Below are 20,821 nucleotides of genomic sequence, written 5' to 3'. Positions count from 1 at the left end.
CGGAGAATGAGTTATTCTTGTGATAGCCTGTAGCCTGTTAGCCTGACAGTGTGTTAGCTCAAACCAAGGCGTCTAAAAGCCACCGACGCACGGCCATTGGCTCCTGCGCCTAGGGACGCCAAGCAGCGAATAGTCAGAGCTTTTAACAGGTTCCACACAGGTGAAACAGCCCTCCTCGCTGGATATGAAAGTGCAGCAAGGCTGTAACTCGACAGACATGGGGATCCCTGTAAGAACCGAGGAGGAGCTGCGCAGAAACGCTGTCATAACACCGGAAGATGTGCTGGGCTTGCAAAAGATCACTAAGAGTAAGTACCACATACCTGCTGTTAATGTGACTGTGACTGCCACAGCAGACTGTGTTAAGGTGACATCTGTCTGCCTGAATTCATTTTGAAGCTTTTTGCCTTGGCCTGTTGTTTGGGCTTTATTATGGTTTTGGTACCATGGACAGCGACACAGCCAATTTATGCCCCTCGTCTATCCCCTGACACTCACAAGTTCAGGACTAGTTCCTGTACGAGAGTTTGGGGAATCAAGATTTACAAGACACAGCCTACATACAGGCAGATTATTTCAGAACAGACCATCCTACACTTTGACCTAACCTGTGGTTAGCTAACAGGTGGAACCGAGGCTAAATCATCAACCGGCTCACATTATATGTCTGTTTGCACTGTATTGTTTAAAATTCACATTCAACCACTTTTTCAACACGTAATCTGTAACAAACATTATCATATACAGTTACAGATACAGTAATAACTATCTAACATGAATGAGTATATGAGAATGAGTATATCGTATATAGTTACAAGACATAAACACAGAACAACCAGAACCTTGTGTCCGCTCCTGGTGAAAAGCATCAGTATTAGAGCATCAGTGTCATAAAGCCTAAACCAGTCCTGATGGTCCAGTAATCTATGATCTGTGCTGACATGTAATCTGGGATTATGTAAGGACGCCTGTAAGAGAGTACACCTCACCTCAGGTAATTAATCCCATAAGTGTATAAAAGTAAACGGAAAGTCAGAATCAGATGGGATTAAAGCAGCAGTCTGAAATGACAAAATGGACCCGACAGTGTATATGACTTTTCTGTGTTTTGGGGGGAGCTGTCTTGGACACAGTGGTTCAGAGCTGATAAGTAATGCATAGTGTTTTGTCACAAAAGGACAAAGTATGAAATACTCTCCTTTAATAAGGTTTGTATCATATGATTTATGCCTGGGCCTGACAGATGTCTTATGCATGTGAGATACTGTTATCCAAAATTAGGATACTATGTCTATGTAAGTACTGAATACTAAGAAAGCTTTTGAATAAATGATATGCTCTGAGGTGTTACATTTAGAAGGTCATTTCATTAATTATACCAGCATTTAAGAAATATAAAGCAGAATTATCCCTGGATGCAGCATTGTAGTTGGCCACTGTTCCAGACAGGTTATCCCAGAGGAATGGAGGACGCATGGACTAAATGTAGGGAGATAGTATGAGCTCATCAGACAAGTGAATCTTACAGTAGAGTTTATACTCCCCAAACACTTGGATGTTCACAATTAACAAGTTTATAAAAAAAATAATAATCTAAACAAATCTAAAAGCAACAATAAAATCACTCCAGTTACCACTACCAATATTCCATTAATTTACACTTCTACTTGATATTTGTCTTTTAATCGTTTGCACAGGATTCACAAGGGACTCATTCAAAAAAATAATCTGACAAAGTACTGGTTTGTGGTAGCACATCAATTATCAAGCCAATTTGCTGATTCATTGTTTGTGTTTCAGGCCTTCAAAGATAGATCAAGTAAATGAGTGGTTTTGTGAGATAATGCGTTCAGCCCAAATCAAATTTAACCCTTTCATGAACAAGAGCACATTTTTAGCTGTTGAGTCACATACCATACATGTTCTTTTTGCTCGCATTTGTATAGAACATCAACATTAGGGCTAAGCAATGAATCACAACTGATATATGATACAGTGACTACAGAGCTGGGGTTTGCATTGTTACACTGCTCTAGTATTCTAAGTGATAAATGACTTTACTAGTAGTGTTCTTTTTTTCATTGTTTTTGCAAATGTATCTTTAAGTACCTTGTGCACATCTTGTTAGTATGAAGTATTTGACATTAATTTCTAGTCTATTCTATTACTAGTGGATTGTAAATTTAACAATATGATTCTAGACATCTGACAAAAAATAAAACAAGATTATATATTTGCTTTGTAGTTATTTTAATTGTAATTACTTTGCAATATAGAATTAGTTTTTCAGTACTTCAAAATAATTTATTTATGAGACAATTTCAAGGGCATTTTGACTGTTTGAAGGAGAAGTGAGGTAAGGTGAGGCATTATATAAAAACTGGCAAGATATAAATCTGCAGAGTTACTGTTATGTGCCCGGGGATAAAATCCCTCACCTGTCTCCATAACAAAGTGGTGTCAAGTGTAGTACCCCCTGTCTGCTGTGCACAGAACTACAGGCTATAACTGTTGCCTTTTAAACATGCCTGGAGAAGTGTCAAATTAGTTTAAGTGTCCATGTGTTAAAGTATGACATATCCCAGACTATCACATACATCAGAAAGCATTTTTTTATGTTTCTTGAACACTTGGTCCATGCACTAGTATTCATATTATGTAATTGAGCCTATTAATCACCAAAATGTGATACTTTCTGCTGACCCCAGAACAGCAGAAATTATATCAAATCACAAAACACATCATAACTGTTATTCTGTGCATTGTTTAACTGTAAATCTAAAATAATCTAATCTGGACAACAGGCATTTACCTATTTGCATTTGACCCATCCTTCAATGGCACTGGGGCAACCTCTTGGAAGCAGTGGGCACTCCAAATTTTGAGCTATTCTTCGTTAAGACTGTCTTAGCTATTAATTATCTTAATTTATAAGCCAAACTCTGGACTGATATCCTGGGAATAATACTCAATTCTGAAACTGTGCTGGAATTTGAATATCTAACAGTTGTGCTAATAGAAGTTAAATAATACTAGTACTTATTATTTTTAGTAGAAGTAGTTGTAGAGTTGGTTTCAGTAAGTATGATTTGTAATCCTACGTATTCACCGAGTGTTTTCGTTTTATTCCAGACAAAATTTATATCTTTTTTTCTTTGATTCTATCCTCCACCTTAGGTAATATAGTTCCAGTCCATATTTCCATATCAAGGCCAAGTTTATGATGTGGTTGCATATGCCATGGTAATAAAGTGTCTTTGCCCAGACCAATAAAGAGTAGAATCTGTGGAGGGTTTACCTCTGCCTGACCCGCAGAGTGAGCCAGTTTGCCTACAGGAGCTGTTCACTGTCAGACATGAAGCAGCCTGTCAGACACAGGTGCACCGTACATCATCAATGCTAATGTCACTAGCGCCCCACAGCTACAAGTTTTCTGAGGTGAAAACAGGGCACCATACTGGTCTTCAAACCATGCTGCACCATTCATTTAGTGTCAACAGTAACATGTGAAGTCACTCTTTGTGCAGTGTCTCTCCCTCTAGGGTAATCTTATTCGGATTAGGGCTCTAAAAATGGCTGCCTCTTTTCTCTGTTTGAATGCCTCTTTGACACTAGACAGCTCCATTTGAACACAAGTGCATGACTCAAGTGTTAGTGCTAATTTTACCCTCCAAGTGACTGTTTCCTAACGATCATATTAAGTCTTTATTGTGCCAGAATAGAGAAAAAATTAGATTTGAATTATACATTTTGACATACTCTTTGAATACTGTTTTGCAAATACTATATAAAATGTTACTTATAAGATAGATAGATACTTTATAATGGCTCTATATTAAAGAGAAATTGCATTGTATCATTCTCTAAGCTCCTATTCTGTGTTTCTGTGTTTTTGCCTGGTTTGTTATATATTATTTATATCAAATTTATTAAATAATATTAGCCAATTGCATTTTCATCACAAAGAGTCCACCACCAGAAAGGCAACAGAATGTTTTGTTTTGCTTGTTATCAATTTACTGCAATGCACATCATTAAAGGGGACATATTATATGAAATCGACTTTTATAAGCTTCCATGTTATAACAGTTTTTCCATCAGATTTGTATTTTGATTGATTATTGCATGTTTGAGTTTTGAGTTTCCCTCTATCACACCTCTCTCCCCTACTATATCTTCTTCTTTAATTGTGGATTGCATGTTGACATTTGGCTTTGTTTAAAAAGATACATTTATACCCATGTTAGGTATAGCAACTTCAATGAAAACATCTATAAATAACCACAAGCAGGTGTCCAAAGTCTGTCCATCTGTTCTCCTGCTCTAAGAAACACGTGCAGACAGCTTTACTCTAATAAACAGATGTATTTTTTTATATCAGGTTGCCAAAACCTTCTACCTGGGTCCACATCAATGTGCGTTACCAGTAGGAAGCACACTGAAGTCTTGCATAACATATTGTGCCAGTAATAAGTGCCGTAAGCATACCCTAATAATGCAGTAGGAGCGTGTGTGTGAGCGTCCATTTCCGAACCAGTCAATCCATGTGATGGTGAAGCACAGTAAGCCTCTTAGGTCTAATCCTGGACCATTGGTAGAGAAGAGTCTCACATGCACACGCCGTGCATTGCTTGTGTGTATAGTTCATCTGATCACATGTTTAAGCTTCAGTGACAACCAAATATGTCTAGAAGAATAAAAGGAGATGACAAGAAGCAGAATTTGCAGATGTTATGGTTTTATAATTGCACTTTGTAACTTTTCAGGTGAAGGGTTTGCACCACCTCCTTGTCATCATGGAGATGTTACTTTATTATCTGTCATGTGCCACAGTATGGCAGTAAACATTTCCCTATGGAGATAATTAAGTGACATCCCCTGGCTAAGTTCCAAATCAGATGTTGAGAGAGGCAAGCCCATTCACAGTAAGAGTAAAAATGAATTTTCAAAGAATTCTTAAGCAATAAAAACAATTGCAAGTGAATAAATGCAAGAAAAGTTTTAATGCTAAACAGTGGAAGATTCCAGGCAGAACAATAATATCTCTGTGGAGACAAGCAGTTGGTGGATCCTCAGCAAGAGACAGTTAATCCATCTTAATTCCAGATAGGTATTTATTGTAGATTGAATAACTGTCCTAACAACTCTCTCTTTTATTTTTTTAGATTACCTTTGCTCCCCTGAAGAAAATGTCCACATGATAGACTTCACCAGGTTCAAGATCCGGGACATGGAAACTGGGACGGTCCTATTTGAAATTACCAAACCCCCAACACCTGGTAAATGCACACTTATTTACACAATAGGTTCATGCCCTGCTGTTTGCATTGTGTATAGCCCAGAAGTTATGTTCAAATCAGTAATCAGTAGCAAAATACCCAACATTAATCATCTTTTGTGTTATTTTTAGCAGGGGGTAGGAAGCAGTGTGACCCCAATGCAGGCCGTTTTGTGCGGTACCAGTTTACCCCAGCCTTTCTACAGCTGCGGCAAGTTGGAGCAACGTAGGTTTAATTTGCGTTTCTCATCAAATACATTACGGACTTGTTCTATAAGATCACGGAGAGATGGGGGGTGTATGGGTTTAGCTGTGAGTCAGACAGTACTGCTGCTGTCCATGTTCTCAACTCCTACTCATTGACAGGCAGCTTCTGTCAGTCCACCCAAGCTTACATTTGCATATGGTACATGTTTAATGATTTTTTTCTGTATATTACATGGAGCAAACCTGCTGGCTCATTTGGGTCATACCACAATTCTCAAATATTTTTCTTTTGTTGCTACAGCATAGCATTTGACTGCATATGCATTAAATAACATATTGATTTGTTACAAGTTAGAAATCATGCCCAGATTCAGTCTTCTTTCATTTTCTTAGAACTGTCAAATGTCAAACACAATGTAATCCTTATGCCAGTTCCAAGCATTTATGAATGATTTTCTTGAGTCTTGAAAATATACTCTTCTGATAGAACATTAATGTCTATGGTAACACCAAAACACAGAGCTCAGCATTGCATTATGGTATGTTTTAAAAAATAAAATACTTTTGATTAATTTGCTTGTATTTTCTTACAGAGTGGAGTTCACAGTAGGAGACACGCCCATCAACAATTTTCGCATGATCGAGAGGCACTATTTCCGCGATCAGCTGCTCAAGAGCTTTGACTTTGAGTTTGGCTTCTGCATGCCCAGCAGCAAAAACACATGCGAGCACATATACGAGTTTCCGGCGCTGTCAGAGGAAATCAGTAAGTTTTGAGTCACATTTTAAAAAGCGTAAAACAGAGAATACATTTTTTCACAAATGTTAAATATTGTGCTCTGTGTCCTAAAGTGCGTGAGATGATTCTGCACCCATACGAGACGCAGTCCGACAGCTTCTACTTCGTGGACAACAAGCTGGTGATGCACAACAAGGCAGACTATTCCTATAGTGGGGGCCCATAGGATAAACTGCACTGTCTATATTCACTTCACTACAGGTTTCTACATTCCAGACCCATGTAAAGACAAGGGACAAATAAAGTGAGGAATACTCATGAGAGTACATTTTATTTTTGTTCAGCTGCCTGGCCAACCAGATCTGTCCCTCTGCCTCACTGTCTTTGCAGGAACATTGAATTCTGCTGTCATCTGTGTGTGTGTGTGTGTGTGTGTGTGTGTGTGTGTGTGTGTGTGTGTGTGTGTGTGTGTGTGTGTGTGTGTGTGTGTGTGTGTGTGTGTGTGTGTGTGTGTGTGTGTGTGTGTGTGTGTGTGTGTATGCATGGGAGAGTGTGTGGGCAGTGAACACATGTACTGTCTGTACTTATAGTTGAGCCCAGAGTGTTAAAATGGAACAGGCGTGTAACAAATAACTAGTTTTTGTGCAACATTTGAGGAAGCAGAGAAAACAAAAAAGACAAAAATGCAGATACTTTTTTAAAAGCACGAAATGCTGTTAAATCAAGTGGGATGTATTGAACATTTGAACAGAATTGTCAAAACATTTCATATGCAGATGTTGTATTTATGATTTTTGTAACAAACATCCACCAGTATGTTCAGAAACATGTCCTGTGTCAGTGTGAATCTTTATAGTATAAATAAGTCAGAAGTATTTTTCAATAAATAGACATTTTTTTAGTGTCAGACAACATTCATAAACCAAGCTCATTCCAGTTTTGATATGTAATATGTACTCTGTAGTACTGGACACTGTGCATACTTTACCTATAAATGTTTCATGTAAAAAAATAAAAAAAAAAAATGGAAAATTTTGATCTCCATCAATGCAATAAACAGGAATTTTTCAAAAATTTGACATGGTTGCTGTTCATTAAGGTATATAGAGTATAGAAGCATGGCACAAACATACGGCATAGTCATCATATTTCTCAAGTATATTTTGGAAAATATATTGCTTAATCAGGCCCCAACATGTATCTTACTGCTACAGAAAAACAAGAGTTTAAAGATATGTGTATAGATATGTGTATTTATGAAGTAAATAAGACCATTTTGATGTCTCCCTTTACTGCCATCTTCTGTATCAATCATGTCATTACAGGTTGTCAGAATAGAAACATGTAGCTCCTGTAGTGCTCAATGCCACAGAAATTTACTTTTTCTATTTGTCATTGCTTATCACATTTGCCAGAATGCATTTCACTATACAATCTTTTCATGTGTTTTCATTGTCAGGCACCTCACTGTTGGTGAAGAGTAAATGAGGTGGCTGATGGTGCTGCAGTAGTGGACACAGATGATACAGAAGAACAGGGAGGAATCTCCAGAATGGAGTTTGTGCAATATTTACATGAGCAGCTGTACAAACACTGTTACTGTGGTGGTATAATATGCATGTGGGGGAAGAGACTGAACACTGTTAGGGAAATTGGTTCATATTAAGGAGACAGAGGTTGCACAGGAGCTGAGAGTTCCAGCAAAACTCTCCATTCCAGAATATACTCCGAGGGGGTATCCGTTCAGGTAGTTCTGGTCTTGTCCCCACAGCCCATCAGCATCCTTGTCCACATAATGGGCCTTGTTTGAGCTGGTCACATCCTCAAGGGTAGAAGATACTGTCGGCTGCAGGTAGCTGCTCTGCTCAGTAATAGTCTCCACTGTGGATGGACTCAAAGAGGGGACAACTCGAGCACTGTCTTCCTTTAACTCCTCCCATAAGCTACCTTCACATACACATGACATAGAAGTGGAAATGATATCAAGAAAAGGCTTTACCATATTCACCAGTATTTCTTTACAACTTGCATTATTCATTGTAATGTAAAAATACTGCATTTTAATCATTACAGCCAATTTGACACCTTAAAACAGTTAGACAAGTAATGTATTTAAGTATTTGGTTTATTTTTTCAACAAGATAAATTTCTGTTATTTGTTTATTTTGTGCCTTAATGCTCATAGAAATGGTTTATTCACCAAACTTTGCCCTATTTCATTTATATTAAATTAAGACAGCATCCTCACCTTGCAGCTGCAGGTCAGTCAGGCTGGGATTGAGGGTGTCAACATCACAGCCAGTGTCTCCGTCCAAGAGCAGGTCATACATGCTCCTACCACTGTGTCCATCATGAAGAGCCTCGCTGTAGGCCGGGGGCATCTTCAAGCAGCGGGGGGGTGATACATGCTGGCTATAGGGAGGGCACAGGGGGTATGAGAGGTCGGGAAGAGGGCCAGAGAGGGAGTGGTAGTGGGACTTTGGATAATGTTGTGAGTAAGAGGAGCATGAAGGCCTGGGCTGCTCTGAGCTATAATATGATGCGGTGGAGTACATATGGGCTCGAGACATGGTATTGCAAGTGGCCAGTGGTCGGAATTTATTTGGCTTTCCCCCAAGTAGGTGGTCTAGATCTTCTGTGACAAACAAAATAAATTGGCATTGGCATTTTTGAAATAAAATAAATAAATCAACATATAAGTTATAGACTTTTTTTTTTTTCTGGTAGAGGATCCGCCCCCTCTGTGTGTCTCCATGAATATGAATGCAGGATGTCATAACCTGTTTAACTTGCATACTTTCAATTAGGTTTGTTATATTTGTTTGTTTTTGGCTATGTATCATTATGTGTTTGTCTGTCCACAGATGTGACCTGGAACTGTGTCTCCATGTGTAAGTTTAATGACATATTGAGACACATTCTAAGTCAAAGAATCAACACCTCCATGGAGACAAGCAGGTGATGGACTCTTCACCAGAAAAGTTACACAGTGCATTTTAATGACAGCTGATATGTCTTTGAGTTTAACCTGGTTTGGCCATGCTCCTACGTACTGTCCCTGGGTCCTTGCGTCGCCACTTGTGAAGCTCTTCCTGCATCTTGTCCACTTTGGCTGGATTTAGGGCCCATAGACAGCCTTTACGAGAAGTGCTCCCATTTTTGTTCTCTACCTTCTCAAAGCACTTGTTTAGGGACAAGTTGTGCCTTACTGAGTTCTTCCAACCATCAGGAGCTGTCTGAAAAAAAATATAATTTAGATGAAAGGCATTATTTCAGGTTCTAGGCTACGATCTCCTTTTTCTCATGCTTTCCTAGCCCCTGCAGCTGGTATTTCATTTTATAGGCAGCTGTTTGGATAGCAGCCATAAGAATAGTTCCTTGTATGAAAAAACTTGGAGCTCTTTCCACAAAGTGAAAAGTGGAATTTTTGTAAGAATCTTAAGGTCAAACGGAGGTTCACTTGCAGGTGCATCATTAAAATAGGTTATTATTTTATAAATTTACTGGTTGTCAACAAAATATATTCTGCAGAAAAAAAATTTGGAATGATGCATTAAATTAAAATGGCACAGTACAACATCTCTCCTCCAGGTGAAGTAATGCAAATAAAAAATCTACCACAATTGGAATTAAATATGGAATATGAAATTAAATACGTGTCCAAAAAAAGTGTCATTACTTTAAAATACGGGAAGTTTTCTGTCATGAAGCTATAGATCTCGCTGACTGGCAGGCTCCCAGTTTTGCTGTTCTTCAGAGCCATAAAGATCAGAATGCTGGGGATTAGCAGACAGAATCAACATAGAGTAGTCACATGGAGTAGTCACTAAAAACAGAACTTTCTCTCACCTGTATGAGTAAATGGGTTTGGGGAACTGTGAGGGGCTTTCTTGACATGCTGATGAAAACTTTTGGAGAGAATATTTGGAGCTGTTACACTGGTTAGACGGAGCGTATGTTTTTGATGAAACCTAAAGGCATGTTAACAATGACAAGAATGTACATTTTTTTAAAAGTTTAGAACAAACTGATACAAAAAAATAACTCCACAGAAAAAGGAATAAATAGAAAAACTACCTCTAAGTGATTGTTTAATGATAGACAGTCACGGGAGATGAAGCAGGACGTTTCAGTGGTAACAGCTGGTGCTTCTGGGTAAGAGCCCTGTGCGAAGATTTTATTTACAATAAAATGCTGCATTTACAATAAATGTCAAAAGTAATTCTCTAAACTAAAATTCTCAATGCACAGGGAGAACATGCAAACCACTTTCCTGAGCAGACCCACTGAGTTTGTGCTGTTACTGTTTTTTCTTGCTTTAAACACAGCCCTGTTGTTTTTTAAACACAGTCCAATTGGCATCGCTAAAGATCACGTAATCATACCAACACAGTGTTGTTACTGGCCCAGGAGCTGCTGTGAGGACTGCACAGGTCGGGTCCACAGCGAGCAGGAGGGGGAGGGGGACACAGTGGGACAGTGGCACGAGCTCTGGTCCTGTCGCTGAAGAGTGGGAGGTACGGGTGGAAGTGTTGCACCTGCCCTGACTCTGTCCCATCAACACTGGACCTCCTGCACACACCAGCACTGAGCTCTTCTGTCTGTGTGAAACAACATTGGCAAAATTGTTCATAAAGTTAGGCCAAGGTGGAAGCTTGAGTTCGTCTACAGCAAATTTAGACACTGATTATTTATCAATAGGGCAGTAGACATGGTGGGGCAAAGGAGTCTGTTATCTTGGGCCTCAGGGTTTTAGGGGGCCAAAATTGGACCTTCTTCCTACTAAATTATCAGAGGGGGGCCCAATGTGAGGCTTCTTGCTCCGGGTCCTCAAATTTCTGTTGATGGGCCTATTCATGAACATGTTAAAATAAAACAAACAACATACAGCATTATGTATACCACATCTTTAGGAGGGTACCTGTGAGTGTGCCATCTGCTATCAGGATGTGCAAAAGAGTAGATGTGTTATTTGAGGAGAGCTTCCTGGAAGAAAAAGAAATCTTAGATCAAATCATATATCAGTAAGCTTTTGAGTTTGTTTATCTTGTTTTTTGGGGGGTAGGAGGAGAGGGGAGTAAAGAAATGAAACACACTCTGAAGCTAGAATTGAACTCCCAACACTGGTCAACTTTTTCTTCTGCGTTATCTTGGTCAATACATGAGCAGAATAATTCATTTTCACTCTGACAAGAAAAGAAAAAAGTAAAAGAAAAGTGTGTTGTTCCATGTGAAAGTGCCTGACACGTGGCCCTTGCAGAAATAGAAACTGTGACTGGAGAAGTCTCATTAAAAGTGCCAACAAAGCGTGTCTGTTTGGTCACATGAAGCCAAAAAGTGCTGATCCACACAGCACAGTGACATAATGAGAGGAAGCTACTGTGTGGAGAAGAAATCTGAGAATAACTCCTTTGATTTCATATTGTGGCAACAAGTGCTCTCATCTGCTTGACTGACAACCATGGATATAGATACCAGAACATACACAAAGCATGCAATTGCATTAAATACATACAATATATTAGAGAAAGTAGGAATAAATGCAACTCTACATAAGGTTTCTAGTGGCAGGTACAACATCTGCATGAAATAGAGCATTCAAACCAAACTTTGGAACATGGTTTATGTCAAGTTGTGGTACTTTTCAGGCAAAGCAATAACATTTCCATGGAAACAAGCAGGTGACAGATCTCCACCACAAAATGTTACAAGTCAAGTGTGTGGAGAAAATATAAGACTTCACAGGAAGGGCATGGCTGTTTTACAAGGCTGTTTTTCAAGTACTTCTGTATAAACCTACCTGTTTGAAAATAAATTATTAAATGACTGGACAGTTCTACATGTTTTCACTTGATCTATCATTATTCAGTACATTTGCTGACAAGGCCTCTCAACAAGAGGATGCCAGTGGCATGTGACTTCAACCTGCACAGTATGCAAATTATTTTTATATAGCAGATGCCAATTAAAGGTGTGCTGGCACCAGCTTCATAACAAAATTCCCAGAGCCAACAATTCGCTGAATGCTTTTGCTTACTCTTCATTCCCCAGTTAGGAAAATCTTGATAAATAAAACCTTTTGTTGGATCATTATCATCCACTTATTTAGGAGTTACATTGTTCTAAGGCAAAGTGTCATTCAAAGGAAACTAATTTACAATACCTTAAGCATACAAGTTAAAAAAACAAAAAAACAAAAACAGTGCAGGTCAACAGGATAGCATATGTAACTTCAGTTGAAGTTAGTTAGATCACTCACTACAATTGTACATCACAAAACTGATGTTGACTCTGTCGTCCAAACCCTGCAATGGCTATTTGACCCTACTATCAATAAACAATAAACAATATTTTCAAAATCTTGTTAAAAGTTGAAATTGTTGATTTTGTTTGAAGGAAAATATTAAATAATAAAAGAAATTAAATAATCATTACATGCACAGTCACACAAGCAAAAGTTAAAGCAGCATGAACACTTACCTGAGTCTACAATAAAATTTGTTCCCTATCAGAGATGTGGTATATTTCATTGAGTCTCCCTGACACTGACAGTGCAGTGCAATGAAGCACATGTCTAAATGTGTACAGTAATATTTGATGGACTAGTTTCAGATCTTGGCAGCTTAAGTGTCATCTTTGCTGTGTGTGTGTGTGTACAGGTGTGTTGGTGTGTGTGTGTGTGCGTGTGTATGCGTGTGTGTGCGTGTGTGTGCGTGTGTGGGTGTGTGCATGTGCATGCATGCACGTGTGTAAGTCTGGCACTGCTCCAGTTTAGCCCAGAAATAAGATATACAGAAATCATAACCTGCTGCAACAGGTTCCAGAGATCCAGTGCAGCAGGCAGAGGCAGCTGGCAGCCTGCTCTTCAGCCAGTTTCTCTCTCCCTCCTCCGCAAAGTGAGCTGTCAGTGACCTGCACATCAAAGACACCAGAAATCACATCTACTGTAATGACTGGTCACACAACCTTCACAGATTAAGAACAACAATAATATGCTTACAGTGTCCACTAATCACATTATTTACAAGTTCAGACTGTGATGACTAGTATTATTTATTATTACTTATTTCCACACCGCACAAATAGAAGTACAGTGCTGTGAACTTTAGTGGATCGTAAGTTTAAGGGTCAAAATAACATTTATGTCCATGTGTAATAATAATAACAATAATAATAATAATAATAATAATAATAATAATAATAATACATCTCAGTGAACCAAGGACAGAGCATGAGTATGAAGCTCTAAAGTGTGTCCTCAGAGCAGGGGCGAGGCCAGAGAGAGACAGAGTTACAGCCTGAGTGAGTGAGTCTGTACAGAGTAGAGCGAGTGCCTTGGGCTTTTTCTGCCAGTGATAATCTCAGTTGAATATGACTGCAAAGAAAATATGAAAAATGTCTGCTAGATTTGTAATTACTTGCTTTAAGACCTTTTTGTAAGCAATGATTACTGGTACTTTATTTTGCAAAATATGAATGGGAGTAAGTCTTTTTTAATTTCACATGATTAGATGTGCAAATACATTAGCTTGTTCCAGCACACATAGTATAGCTTTATAAATTGAATTAGGTGCATTAGATTTCTTTGTGGGTGTAACAATGACGTATTGTACTTACTATTAATCTTTTGTGCAAACATCCTTGTAAATGCAATGTCACCTCTACTGACAGTGTTAACAGGAGGGCTGTGCAAATTTAGCTCATGTCATTGATGAAATGGATTGTTAAATGAAAAAGAAGTGCGTTTACTTACTGCTGGTGATTACTTACTTGATGATTTGTGACAAATGTATAACCAAATGTTAGACAATTTCGCACAGATAAAGCCTCTACAAATTTAGCAGTTACCTGTGGATAATTTGAAATAAAAATGCACTTCTGCCACAAAATAAAATTAAAATTAAGTTTTTACTTTGAAGACAAAGGTCAAAGCTAAACACACAGGTAAAAACAACACAGAAGGTAGTGTGACTTACCTATGATGACAGCAGTCAGTCACGCTCTACTACCAGCAATGATTCATTGTTTTCTTACTTTGAAGCTGCATTTGACATTTACTAGAAGAATGACAGTTAGATTAAACTTAAAAAATAATTTTGCATTATAGCTTTAAATCCTTTCAGTTTCAGTCAAATCCTTTCCAAATAGAATAGGAACATAACCTTCAATCAAGAAATCCAAAATCCAAGTTTTATTTATTTATTTTTGTAATATACAGTCCTGGATATCTATAATTTGGTATTTTTTCATATTTTCCTGTTTTGAATAGATTAGTTTGTGCTTTTTAAATTTCTCTTAAGCACTGATCCAATTGTGAGGTCAGCAAAGGCCTTTCTGAACCAAGTGAACTACTTTCAACAGGTGCCCTGGAGAAGCCAAAGTCCATGCACCATGCTGTGCTACTTGAGCAATTGTAGAGACATAGTTGATTTTGTACAGTAACAATCAAGGCATTTTTGTTGACAAAAATGACATTATACGTAATGTTGCTTACGAATCAGAAAGATATTGAGTAATGCAGAAAATATAATCTGACAATTATCTCTAGATTACTTCTGATAGCATTTTTTTTACAGAGTTACTTATTTGCCCAACTTATGCAAGTGATAACAGATGAAATGCTGATGCTAAGGTATTAAAACATTTCTAGATTTGTAATTTCTTGCATTAAGACCTTTTTGGAGGATGCAAAGTTTTAATTTCAAATGATTACAAGTGCAAATACATGTAAGGTTCATTTTACACAGTTTATGTACAACTGAATTGTGATGAATGTTATAGTGTTGTGATGTTACCTGAATGCAACCTACAATACAAGCTCAGATGCATCTCAAAGAGGTAAAGACTTCTTGTTGTTAAAGAAATAAATAGAAAGAAGAAAATATAAAAACATTATTCAATTACTATCTATGGTTTCACAGTCACATTGGCCCAGTCTGGAAATGTGTCGAGATTGAACATTGCTACACCCCAGGTATTAATGGCAAGATTGATGGTTATGATACCAATAATATTCAGCATGGACCCAGCCTTGACCTACAAGAGATAACATACAGGGATTAGTAGAAAGGGGATATACAATGTACTCAAATATTGCTTTTACATGATCAGGTCTAGCAAAATGTCCACAGACTAACAAAGTGTCTTGAGAGCTTTATCATAGTAGGTAGATGCACTGTACTGAACGTTTTCTTATCAAAGATGATAAGATGATGATGAGTCATTTGGGGTCATTTAAAAAGTTTTCCAGGGAGACCTCAGGCTAATACTATACAACTATACATGTACATGAATAAATTTAAACAGGCTTTAAAGAGTAGTAAGACATCACTGAGACAGGACCCCATTTGCCTTTGTTTATTGTCTATTGTATAGCCTTAAATAAAGATTATAAATGTTGTAGTATGTTACACCTGTCCCTAATAAATTCATAAATTACTGAATACATGAATAGATCAATCAGTCGTTCAGTCAATAAACCAATAAACCAATAAAAGAATAACTCAATAAATAAAAAACACTGATAAATAAAAGAAAATGTTCCTACATAAATTTTGAATTCATGACATGCATTCTTTGTTTGTCATTTTTTTACAAGTGTTTTAAAAACAAATTGGATTTGGGGATTGTTTTCAGCTGCTTTTAATGCCGATGTTTTCAAAATAGGTACCCACGGTCACTTCTTTCCTAGCCCCAGTGTTGTGTCTAAGATCTTACCATATCTATGACTTTGAGGTTACCAAAGGAGAAGGCTATGGCGTTGGGGGGTGTTGCCACAGGAAGCATGAATGCCAGGTTGGAAGCAAAAGTGCATGGAATCATGACATACATGGGATGGATCTTGATAGCTACAGCCTGGATAATTACATAAAAAACAAAAATAAATAAGGACCATTGTAAAGTAGTGACAAAGTACTAGATGATGGTCTTTTACCATTGAGGCCAGAATGGGCAAGAACAGAGTTGTGGTGGCAGTGTTACTGGAGCACTCTGTGAAGAGGGCCACCAGCAAACACAGCAGGATTGAAATGGCAAATGGGGGAATATTTTGTAATGGAATGAGAGTGTTTCCCAGCCAGGCAGACAGTCCAGATTCCTTCAAAAAGAAAAAACAACCTTAAGATATATATTTATTTGAAAGTATGTCAAACAATATGTCCTTACATCACTACCATGAGCCAGCGCAAACCCTCCCCCTAGAAGCAGAAGGGTGTTCCAGGGCAATTTCTGGTGGACTATGCTCCAGCTCAGTAATGGGGGTGGGGCTTTAGCAGAGGCCCCTATGAAACAAGATTAGAAATCATGTTAAAATTTGTATTCATTGTTTACTTGTGTTTCCTTATTGTCATTACAATTTGTGTCATTAGTACACCTCCTTCTCTATCTCTTGAGCCTCCAGCCTCATGAGGAGAGAATAAAAAGAGGTCATTAAAAGTGTAGAAATTCAGTAACATAACACCTTCATACTAAACTACTTTTGGCACATTCAAGTCCACTTTCTGTCAATCCCTGAGACTCTATACAAAAAGCGCTACATGGATTAAAAAATATATATATAAATCATAAAAGGACAAACTCAATTTATGTTTCTGAGACAAGAAAAACAAACACTCATAAAAGGAAAGTTATTTATCTACAGGTCAGCATATGTCCATACATGACCTTATATCTATCAGACTTACTGATGATATGCAAAAAACTGAATCAGCAAAATCAAGCACAAGTTACATGAAGCTGGTAACATGTAGCATATATTTTTCTGGGGATATCAAAATGAATTAATTGAATAATCAATAAGAGATTATCTATGTTGCAATATTAAAATTATTTTAGTTCATACTTCAAAAATATAAGCCTAAATGTGTGCACTTTTTATAAGACACTGACACATTACGTCATTTAGAAGGTTTGATTTTATAAAGGTGGTCACATAGTACAATTGGTAGTTTATTAAAAATAAACTGTTTTGGTAATGGTGTCAATAACTGTAAGTAACTGTACAATATTAATATTAAAGTAAATAAAAATGTACATTGTTGATGTGTCTGTGATTTCCACCATGTCCCACTTACAATACATATGAGTACATTTGCAGAACCTGTGGTCACGACCCCATTTTCAATTGGTCAATTTTATGCTATTTGTCACAGGTATTTGTTGATCTTAAAATGTAATGTATCACATTCTTTTTTTTGTTGTTGTGTGTATGATTTTGTAAGGATTACTTGGTTTGATTAAGAATAAAATGTGATTTTATTATTATCAAAAGAGGGGAATTGTCATGGAACTCATTCCCTGAAGTGTTTTACACAACTTCTGTTCTGTTGTAAGACAAATTGCATGTAGGTCACCATGACCTCCTGGCATGAACTTATGTGGGATAGTTAGGTTGTATAGCTGTACAGTTATAAATAAATTAATCTTGGAACATTACCACTTTCTGTTTATTTTTTTATGTTTTATTATATTTGATTTATTAAGTGTTTCTGTAGAAATTCCACAACAATCCTTTGTTACAAAAATATAATTAAGTATCACTTTTAACATTGTTGTTTTATTTTAATATCATGATAATATACTTTTATAAGTAATATTATAAGTAATATATATTGGTAATTGTGTTTATAATGTTGACACTAATTGTAGTGTACAAAAGATATCTTTCTAGCAAACCTCCATACTTTTTATAGTATGTCCTAAATATATGAATAATGTCTAATGACTGTTTTGCCCCTTACCATCTGAAGACCCACAAGAGAATGAAGGTAAACTGGATGGGATGCAGAAAAAAAGTGATGACATCAATATAGCCACTGTACCGTCTGTGACATACCTGATAAAATACAAAACAAAACAACCAGCTTTAAGTTTGAAAATAAAGAGCAGTCTAACACTAATACATGTTACATAGTACCAGGCAGTCATGCAATATTGGAAATTTGAGAAATATCAAGGAGCAGGTACAAATGTATTACTTTTAATTTTTCTGGTAGAGGCACTTACTTTATTCTATTGAGATTTTATAGCTTTGCCTAGAATGTTCCACAGTATGGCATTCAACTTATCAAACTAACATTTATTCAACTACAAGAGTTTTTGTATTGCTCAAAAGTACAGTGAACGCTTGGCTTAGTGGTAGCACCTGCTTGTCCCAATGGGTATAGTTAAGTTTAAAGTCATATTGTGAAACACTCCAAGCAAAACTATAACATCTCTATGTATGCATCATATAAACTAATGCTTCATTCAAACAGTTTGTAATCTTACTTTTTCTGCTGATTGAAGAGAACAGTGGCCCAGCCTGGTATAAAGCCTGGATCTCTGGTAAACCACAGCAGAACCAACAGAGTGAAGATCAGGAGAACACAGCCCTCAGCAAAACTCATCCGGCCCAGCTTCTTGTACTCATTTTTGATCACCTGGTAATCCTCTTTTTGACCTTGACTTTTTGTACAACATCCAAATGATTCTTTCAAGCTTAAAAACATGTAAACAATGGCAGTTAAAAAAAAAGTATGAGGGAAAAAAGATGAAACATTTGATCATACACCTACTTGAAACCCACAAATAAAATTTGCAGCCACAACCATGACAGCACCAGTGTCAGAACCATGTTAGGAAATGAGAATCCAAACCAGCTTGCGAAGTTAATGATGCCGCCATTATGAGGAAAGAGTCTGCGAATACCATCAAGACAGACAAGGGAATATTCAGTAATTTATACAAAGCTGTTTGGAACTGGAGGGAATGGGGGATTTGGATTTATTTTGGAATGAACACTCCTGTAACTTGGAATTACAGCAATAAGAAATCCAATCTGCATCATCAAATATGTATCTTAAAATAAGAGAATCTTTGTCCCACAATGGGGAGAAATTCCAATGTTGCAACGTAAAGAAAAGCAGGAACACTAAAACTATACAAATCTGACTCAACACTGTGTGTGTAGAATCAAGATAAGGCTACAAAACTATTTTGTACAATCAGTGTCTAAGACAAAGATAATGAAATGTTAAGTTTTAATATTGCCTGTGGGGTGTTTTTCTATGACAGTTAGTCAGCATGTGGGATCATACTCATCGATCTGGCCTTTTAGGATCATATTTGGAGTGGTCCCAGTCAGCGTGGCCGTGCCCCCGATGCTGGCAGAGTAACAAATGCCCAGGCTCATTCCTTTGGACAGCCTGGAGTATTTCTGTTCCCTCTTCACTCTCTGTTGCTCAGCCTCTGCTCTTTTAGCACAACAATCTGAATTGAGAGACAAACTTTATAGTATATATTACAATGTATCAAGTCAGAAATTAATATTTTAAGTCCAAAAAGGTCAACTGTGTAAAATCAATGGCATGTCGTACTATTCATGTGTTTCCACTTCCTGTTATGACATTTTAATGACTTTTCACCATCCAAAACATATAATCATTTGTTTCAAATTGTAAATTACTATTACTATTACTATTGGCAGTTGTCAAAATGTTTCATCATCCTGAAACCCATGGGTATGTATGTATATATTTTGTATAAATTACATCATGCACAGTTTCTCAGATGTATTGGTTTGCACTTTGTACATACAATTATCATCCTCTCCAGCATCTTGGACGTCCTTGTTGTTTTCATGTTTTATTGCATCTGAAAATCAAATGAGTCAGACAGGACAATGTGACAATTCTTAGAAAGCAAACCATCAAAAAACATACGTTTATGGAAGCCATTTTCCTGTAAATGTAGCACACTGCCCATGTCAGTTTTCTCATCCTCCATTTGAAACACTGGGTTCCCTTCACCATCACTGGCAGCCATCATTTCCCACTCTTTCTCCTCTGTTCGTGCCTCTGTGTCGGACAGCTGGTCCAGCACTGCCTTTGCAATGGGCAGCATCATGGCAGTAGCAGCTGAGTTACTGATCCACATGGACAAAAACGCTGTGGTGCTCATGAACCCTACCATAAGGCTGAAATATAATGCTTTGATTAGACAAGAAGCTGAAAAGAACTTTTGTTCTTTTTCTGTAATTGATTGGTCAGTTTTGCTGTTTGATATTTCAGTTCTTGCATCTGTAGTCAGTTTGACCTTGGTCAAACTTTATCAACTTACAAATACAAATGTTCCTTGGTTATAAAAGCCAACAACCATGTTCACTGATTTATGCCACCCACTTACAGCTCTCATGATGGAGAGATAGTTCTTCTGTCTTCTTTGTTTCATATCTCAGAGGACATTGTATTATACTTGTTTGTACTTACAAAGAAGGTTTGACCCCTACGACAAGCAGAACCAGTAGGGCGATTCTCTTGTGCAAGTTCCACTGTTCAACAGCGATAGCGACCACAAGCCCACCAATGAAAAGCATGTTGGAGTCTTTCAGGTACTGGATGCAAACCTGGGCTTGGACAAAACTGAACCAGGAAATCCAAATACAAACTACAACACTTGATACAAACAAAGCAACAGTCAGCAAACCAGAATCTGTTAAAACATACCTCATCTGATTCCATAATTTGCAGCATGGGGAAGAGTATTACAGGCAACAGTGCTGTAACAGCCAGAGGGATGCACTCTGTACACCAGTAGAGAGCCATCAATATTATTGCAAA

At 37.5% G+C, this 20,821-nt stretch overlaps 3 protein-coding genes across 5 annotated transcripts; 1 reads left to right on the top strand and 2 right to left on the bottom strand.

Moving 5' to 3' along the window:
• The first annotated feature begins 16 nt into the window (after positions 1–16).
• Positions 17–6,593, top strand: unc119a (unc-119 homolog a (C. elegans)). Of its 3 annotated transcripts, none has more exons than XM_055147747.1 (5): positions 17–308; positions 5,166–5,279; positions 5,414–5,504; positions 6,079–6,251; positions 6,338–6,593. In XM_055147747.1, exons 1-5 carry the CDS (start codon positions 185–187, stop codon positions 6,448–6,450), a joined length of 615 nt encoding a protein of 204 aa, XP_055003722.1. In that variant the 5' UTR covers positions 17–184; the 3' UTR covers positions 6,451–6,593. The 3 variants fall into 3 exon arrangements, with proteins under 3 accessions (XP_055003722.1, XP_020796149.1, XP_055003721.1); XM_020940490.2 differs by having other exon boundaries at positions 5,411–5,504; XM_055147746.1 differs by having other exon boundaries at positions 5,166–5,306.
• A 1,288-nt stretch (positions 6,594–7,881) lies between these two features.
• Positions 7,882–11,160, bottom strand: foxn1 (forkhead box N1). The gene is made up of 8 exons (XM_055166695.1): positions 11,146–11,160; positions 10,610–10,825; positions 10,302–10,388; positions 10,074–10,195; positions 9,904–10,000; positions 9,253–9,460; positions 8,473–8,859; positions 7,882–8,171 (listed from the first exon to the last, which is right to left on the bottom strand). The coding sequence occupies exons 1-8, from the start codon at positions 11,158–11,160 to the stop codon at positions 7,882–7,884; spliced, it is 1,422 nt and encodes a 473-aa protein (XP_055022670.1).
• Positions 11,161–15,131: 3,971 nt separating this feature from the next.
• On the bottom strand, positions 15,132–20,821 carry LOC110174309 (solute carrier family 13 member 2-like). The gene is made up of 11 exons (XM_055167016.1): positions 20,708–20,821; positions 20,471–20,607; positions 19,961–20,178; positions 19,301–19,472; positions 18,779–18,901; positions 18,492–18,701; positions 17,948–18,057; positions 16,389–16,504; positions 16,159–16,320; positions 15,942–16,079; positions 15,132–15,260 (listed from the first exon to the last, which is right to left on the bottom strand). The coding sequence occupies exons 1-11, from the start codon at positions 20,804–20,806 to the stop codon at positions 15,132–15,134; spliced, it is 1,614 nt and encodes a 537-aa protein (XP_055022991.1). The 5' UTR covers positions 20,807–20,821.

This window comes from Boleophthalmus pectinirostris, unplaced genomic scaffold (assembly GCF_026225935.1).
Source record: "Boleophthalmus pectinirostris isolate CB_2022bp ecotype Guang Dong unplaced genomic scaffold, ASM2622593v1 HiC_scaffold_9, whole genome shotgun sequence".
In the NCBI taxonomy this organism is placed as follows: Eukaryota; Metazoa; Chordata; class Actinopteri; order Gobiiformes; family Gobiidae; genus Boleophthalmus; species Boleophthalmus pectinirostris.
This window is presented reverse-complemented; position numbering and strand designations above follow the sequence as displayed.

Coding starts and splice junctions, on each gene's coding strand:
- foxn1 (XM_055166695.1), bottom strand. Junction 9,461..9,903: donor AAAACTTCCCGTATTTTAAA/GTAATGACACTT, acceptor ATTTTTTTTCAG/ACAGCTCCTGATGGTTGGAA. Junction 8,172..8,472: donor GACTGACCTGCAGCTGCAAG/GTGAGGATGCTG, acceptor GTGTATGTGAAG/GTAGCTTATGGGAGGAGTTA.
- LOC110174309 (XM_055167016.1), bottom strand. CDS start 20,806: ATGGCTCTCTACTGGTGTACAGAGTGCATCCCTCTGGCTGTTACAGCA. Junction 20,179..20,470: donor GTAGGGGTCAAACCTTCTTT/GTAAGTACAAAC, acceptor ATTATATTTCAG/CCTTATGGTAGGGTTCATGA. Junction 18,902..19,300: donor CTAAAAGGCCAGATCGATGA/GTATGATCCCAC, acceptor TGGTATTCGCAG/ACTCTTTCCTCATAATGGCG.
- unc119a (XM_055147746.1), top strand. CDS start 185: ATGAAAGTGCAGCAAGGCTGTAACTCGACAGACATGGGGATCCCTGTA. Junction 5,505..6,078: donor CTGCGGCAAGTTGGAGCAAC/GTAGGTTTAATT, acceptor ATTTTCTTACAG/AGTGGAGTTCACAGTAGGAG. Junction 6,252..6,337: donor GGCGCTGTCAGAGGAAATCA/GTAAGTTTTGAG, acceptor TGTGTCCTAAAG/TGCGTGAGATGATTCTGCAC.